Source organism: Coturnix japonica, chromosome 1 (assembly GCF_001577835.2).
Source record: "Coturnix japonica isolate 7356 chromosome 1, Coturnix japonica 2.1, whole genome shotgun sequence".
NCBI lineage: Eukaryota > Metazoa > Chordata > Aves > Galliformes > Phasianidae > Coturnix > Coturnix japonica.
Window position 1 is genome coordinate 22761379 of NC_029516.1, and position 6745 is coordinate 22768123.

Genomic DNA, 6745 nt, shown 5'->3' on the forward strand with positions numbered 1-6745 from the left:
CAGTATATATTATAGACTAGAAAGGACAAACAGGAAAGAAAAAGGTAAATCTCTTCGTGCCTAAAAATCAATACTGGACTTAAAATTCCTTTGTGTGTTTTCGTTTTCTTTTGTATTTCACATTAAAGTTCTTTAGGTGTAGTGTGCCATGTTAGATCTGCTCATGACAAATGGACATGATGCGGTGGTGGAAATCATATATGACTATACACACATGTGATGGTGACTTAGCTAAACAAAAAATCAATCGTCTCATGTATTGTAATTTTCAACCATGTCTGTGTATCATGAGAAACATGAAGTAAAATATTCTCTGCATCTCTGGATATCAGTACACTAAAAGTTTGCAACAGTTTTCTGTTACTTTTCTTAGGTAAAGGAGGCAATGGTTTCAGAAAACCTCACATGCCTCTTACATTCACAGAGGAGAGCTGTTCAATGATGAAAATTGAATTAAAAAGAAAACTAACTGATGGCTCAATGCAAATTTTCATAGATTAACAATTTTGTATTTGAAAACATAGTCTCACAATTGGACAAGAGAAATTTGCATGTATGATCTGTATGTTTATTGTGATAGTTCTGAGGACATTATTTATCTTCCAAAGTCATTATCAAATTATCCTGGGCTTTTTATTATTATTATTATTTGTTTATCTGTTAATTTTTCTTTTCTTTAGGAGCTAGAGATCCAGGCACGTGCTCATGGCCTTCCAATCATGTCTTCACTCAGTGCAGTAGATTTAGCTGCTCAGGTCATCAAGCAACATTCATATCCAGGGGAGAACTCTGTAGACTACTCTCAGCAAATGCCTCTGGCTCATGAACCAAATTCTGATGTTTGTGATGGGTCTACAGCCTTTTCTGATCCACTTTCCCACTTCACCGATTTGTCCTTCAGCGCAGCTTTAAAAGAGGAGCAACGACTAGAGGAAATTCTATTGGATGACACAGTATCACCATTTGGAGCAGACCCGCTCTTGTCCTCCACATCCCCAGCTGCATCAAAAGAGAGCAGCAGGAGAAGCAGCTTTAGCACAGATGATGGGGATGATTTATAAAAGCAGAAAGGGCTTCACACTTCCTTAAACCACTTGCTAACAGACTGAGTTGAACATAAGCATGATGTGTGTGCTTGTTCCAAATACAAATATGGAGAACCACTGTGAAGATAACGGGCACAGTTTAAATCAGCATTTACTTCACAGGAAAAGGAGATATAGGTGGATTCTGATCACTTTGCCCCAGATTCACATCATCTGTCCACACCTGACATTTGCACAAATTTTTCTTCCCGGGAAACCTTTTTTACTATTGTTTCATGACTTTTCACAGCAATATGAAAATGCTTTCCACAAAAGAAATATCCATGTTACACAAATGTGTTCAGACTCTGTCTCCAATCTGCATTCACGTTTATCTGTTATATTTGTGATGTTTCGTAATTTGCTATTTTTTTATAACAATGATAATATTGTGATAAAAATTCTACAAAACTTGAGAAGCAGTAGGAAAGTATGGAAACTGGGAACTATAGAGTGGTACGTGTTTTAAAATCTGAAAAAACAAATAGTAATTAATTTGCACAAGTGAAGTGAGCATGAATTTAAAACCGCATAGACTTCCCATTAGAATGAGAAAATCCATTAATTTTTTTTTCTATGAATCCAGTTTTTGGTTTTTATTTCTAATGCCATTTGTAGAAAAAGGTCTGACTTTTAATATATGTTGTAATGATCCAGAAGAAAAATGGAAACTAATGTAACAGAAACACAAAAATGGTGACGTTACAGTAGAAAGTGTTTAGAAAGGCTATGTGGATGTACGAGACTGAACAAAGATATTCCACCTTACCATTAGCACAATTTAAGACAAGTACTACTGGTAAATGTGCTGTGTCAGCTGCTTATTCCAAGAATATTCAAGTTGTATCCTTCTTTATGTGGAAGAGATCAGAATACAGATATGTGACAGTGTGCTTCTGGACAGTGCTTCCAGAGCTTTTTGGAAGCACGCTTATCCATATCTATGCCTTTGAATTGTTTGTGAATGGAAGGAAATGTCCAGATTTCCATTACAAACACTGGAACTAAAATAATTCAATTTCAAATTTACCTTTGAAGTCACTATAGAGAAGCAAGTAAAACTTGAAATCAATGGAGAAAGTCAGAAGACATGATGTGTTACAGTGTTTTCCATAGATTGCCGTAGACATTCACAAAATGTGTTTTGATGACTTAGTACAGGTAGATGGTGAAATAATCTATATTCACTATATTTCACTATACATAGTGAAATTCTGAAGAATGTTGTATTTTCCTGGAGTACACTAAGTGTAGCCACTCTAGTTGTAATATTAATACATAGAAAATAAGCTAGCACAAGTTCTCCATTGCTCTTCTTCCACTGGAACCAAAAGAGCATATTTGGGAGTTCTCAAACAATTCAAAATATATTTCAAATGTATGTGTTAAGTTTTGCAGTCACAGAGCCCTGCTCAATGTCCCAGAAATTTTGCATGATTAGAAACAAAGAAGAAAATGGATTGCTGTTTGTGTTAATGGTATAAATGTATTTGAACATACTTTTCAGTATATAAAGAACTAAGCCTTTACTTCCTCCTATTGCTTCTTCTTTTATTCGTACCTGAGGTCTGATTTATCTGGAGCTGGAGCCCATTCCTGACCAACCTGTGGTTACAAAACATTGTGGTGCTTCCAATTTTGAGAGAATATATATGTTCATAGGAAACTCAAGGATATCTATTAGCCTGTGTAAACAATTCTTATGTAAGATGAACAGAGCAGAAGTATCTTCTTGTGGAGTATGTGTGGGTTCCCAGAAAGGCCAGCACAAAACTGGTCCTCTTACAAGGCTCTGATACACTTCCACTGTATGATTAAGATTTTTTTTTCCTCTTTTTTTTTCTTTTTTCCATTTTTATTTCTACATGGAGGAAAGGAATGGGAAAACAAATTAATATTAACCAAAATAAATCAACTCCAATATTTTAATTGGAGTGCTTCCTTAAATTACACTCAACAGAACTTGCTTTGTTATAGTTATTGTAAAAACAAGCTAAATAGTCATTGAAATTGGCATTCATATAAAAAAATACGATGAATTGAAAGTAAAATTTGTGCCCACATTGTGTCTAGTGTAGGATGTGTATTGTCCATGTCAGCTAATGAAAGGAAGGGATACTTGACATCAGATGCCATTTGTCCTTGTACTGTTTCTACTATATTGGTTATAAATATACCAGTGTGTATTGCTCATAATGGAGAAAAAGAAATTAAATATGAATGTATTACATGATTTTCCCATTGAACTTTTTTATGGGAGTTAGGCCACAGTTCTGAACTATACTGACTTCAAATAACATCTTGAGTTTCATGACTATTATAAGGACTGCTCTAAAAAAAACATTTAGTGCATCCATTAAATGTTTTAAAGTTGGTTTTCATTCTTCTGGCAATTGCTTTAGTCTGAAGCACTAGATGTTTCTTTTTCTTCCAGCTTGAGAAACCTAACAGGAGGTAGGAATTGCTCCTTCTGCAGTACACTGTATTTCACCTGTCATTAAGCACACTCAAGCTGCCTTCATTCACACACAGATTCCTGCATCTCCCTCCCCACAAACACTAAATGTATCCTTTATGTGTGTATTATGATTATGCTGTTTCACTACCATTACACTGTTTTCTAGAAGGAAGTGATCATTAGTACTTTCACTAATAACGACCTGTATTACACCATCGTCCTTGAAATTAAATGGTGATACGGGCTACCAGAAATGATAAACTAGGGCACCACATAGGTGATGATGAAGGTATTGGTGAAATCTTTGTGAGGGTAACGGTATCCCAGGCTGTTTTGAATAAGCATCCCCTCTCCCACCTTGATGCAGTGACACCACTGTGCAGCTGGGAAAGCTGCTGGAGACAAGCAGAGCACAGTGCCTTCTGGCTTGTGCAGAGGAAAAAGATTGCATGACTGCAGTGACAAACCCTGGTGTCCCTCCTCAGGCAGAATTTCTTTCCTGTCCATGAGAGTTTTACTGGACTAAAATGTGGTGCACGCAAAGCACATTCTTAGCTCTTCCCCATACAGATCCGTTTAATGAAATCCCATGAAAGAGATGCATAATTTGTCTGTGGCTTTGCGTCTGGAAAAGAATTTAAAGATGTACAGAGTTTGACCTCAAGCAGGGCAGGGGGTTAGGAGAACTGGCTATTTTTGTCAAAATGTATTAAATGATAAATGATGAATTCTTTCTTGTTTTCAGTAGCAGCTGTTCAGAGCTGGTGGACATGTTCTTGCAGAATACACAAACTAGCAGACTGATAATTACACAAAAGGAAAAGGGAGCTGCAATATTAACATCCTGTTTAATTCATGAAATGGATATAGATACTATCCTAAGAACAGAAACTTAGATTATTTCACTCTGCATAGCGTAGTTGGTGTGAAAACTACAGCAGGCGCAAATGGTTCTAACAAACAGAATATGGTTGTTTTACCTAGTAAAGTATCTAAATATAATTCACTCATTTAATCTTAATAAGAACACTGGTACTGTAATACCTTTTGACTTTAATAGGGCTGTATATATGAATGGAGGATGTAAAATTATTGTAATTTAAAATTATGTTAAGTCTCTTAGATAAGTAAAGGCATTTACATTACTATTATGAGACTGTAGAATATTTTTGTAATAATTGCTATTTTTCATTGTTAACCATATAGTATCTTGTTTTCTAAGTCAATGTATGCAGACAAAATGTACTTTATTACACGCTGTATATGCAATCTTTTTCAAATTGCATTTTATACAGGCTGGTATTTTATGTTTATTATATGAATACAATTAAAGGACTGAAATTAAAACATCTCTTTATATTTCCCTTGTGAAATTTCACTACCCAGTCCCACGAAGAATACTTTCAGAAGACAATATAATAACATCCTCTAAGAGCACCTGAGATATTGAACAGACAAAACACTTCACAACTGCCAAACATTTAGTCCATTATGATGCATCATGATCCAGTAGCCTCCCATTAATAAAAATAATTGATACATTTTTTTAATATGGTCTCTTGCCATCTGCTTATTCCTGCTGCTAAGTCTTTGATTTATGGAAAGTGTTTTCAGAATGTTGCAAAATTGCTGGCAGGCATGATGATATCAGTTAAATCACTAAGAAGCTCAACAAAAACCTTTTAATGTACTAGATGTTCCCCAGACAATCTAGGATAAACAGAATATTGTATCTTAAGATGTAAAACATTTTTTTTTTTTTTAAAGCTGATAATTAGGTAGCATTTTGGCACTAAAAGATATTCTTACTTAATAAATTGAGTAAGGATTTGGGTTGCTTTTTGAATTCCTAATATCAAAAGTGCTGCTTTCATTTCAGTATATTTGGTGCTTTCCGTGCATGACATGATGCAAATACTGTTAAGTGGTAATACGTATTTCACCTACAGTTCTGTGATAGCTCATTTGTCTCTTGTATAATGGTGCTTATTGTTTATGTACATCAGATAAACATTTTATTTGTAATAAAAATGGTCTGCAGAATCATTATTTCATCAAATCAACAACAACCATATCAGCATTAAAACAGAATAATATCATAAATATTATTTAAAGTCCAGTGATTAGCCACTGAAGGAAGCTTTGCTTTTTTTTCTGCACATTTATTATGCACTTAGGATTTGATCATAAATGATATTCAGTTCCTTGTGAGGGACTGAGAGCCCTCAGTTCACTTTGAAGAGAGGCAACAAGCAGCCTGTTGCAGGATCAGATTCCTAATGGCTGAATAAACAGCAACAGAAAATAAAATCAGAAGTTATTTCAAAGATCAGAAAAACATTGCTTGATTAAAAGTAGTGATATTTGTAATTGAGAGACAAACAGATTTGATGTCAGCATCATTTGTGCTGACAGCCAATCAGAGATTAGAGTAAAATGTATGAAGTTGTGATAATTATCAGACCAGAAGTCTAATTATAAAGGACGCTACGGTACTGAAGTATGCTAAGGCTTATTGGTTAAATCACTAGTACCCATCAAGTTAAATATATATCAGTTTCATTAATTGGCAACCACAAGACAAGTGTTCTATATTCAGGGTGGTGATGATTTTGATATAATCCACCACATTGTGGTTAAGTATATGATTCATGTAATAAGAAAAAGGTGCCTCCAGGCTATTGTTCCTAGCATGGATTAAAATTTACATATTGCTTCTCCTTATGTCAAAACATCTGGTGCCTGCAAATGCTAACATTTCGTTTAAAAGTTTCACAAGATAGGAAAAGTGGATTGGAAACATTGCCTGTGAATCATTCAAGCATTATAATGGAATAAGAGGCTGAGTTATGAACAGGCAGATTGAACAATAGTATAGTCAAGGAGATTCATATGCTTATGAGTTTGATAGATAACACTTTATACAAGGAGGGGAAATGCCCAAATAATACAAAATAATGTTTGGGAGTATTTTCTTTTTTTTTTTTAGTGTCATTGAAATATATCATGTCAGTTCCTTTCCAAATATATATATATATATATAAATAAAATCCATGTGCATAATTGAATGCTCTTTAATTTTTCTATCCAGAAATATATATTATATAACTATATCAGGGTGTACATCAAGGTATATCTCAAAAGTTTTGGATGACCAACTATCCTAATGCTCTTAACTGCCTGAAAAACCAACCAGTCCTTT

At 34.5% G+C, this 6745-nt stretch overlaps 1 protein-coding gene across 2 annotated transcripts in view; it reads left to right on the forward strand.

Moving 5' to 3' along the window:
• Nucleotides 1–4892, forward strand: part of TFEC (transcription factor EC) — an 86859-nt gene extending 81967 nt beyond the window's left edge. For both annotated transcript variants that reach the window (XM_015853740.2, XM_015853746.2), the window contains exon 8: nucleotides 681–4892. In XM_015853740.2, the coding sequence (XP_015709226.1) occupies nucleotides 681–1061 (381 nt within the window). In that variant the 3' untranslated portion in view covers nucleotides 1062–4892. The remainder of the gene's footprint in view (nucleotides 1–680) is intronic.
• Nucleotides 4893–6745: the final 1853 nt, after the last annotated feature.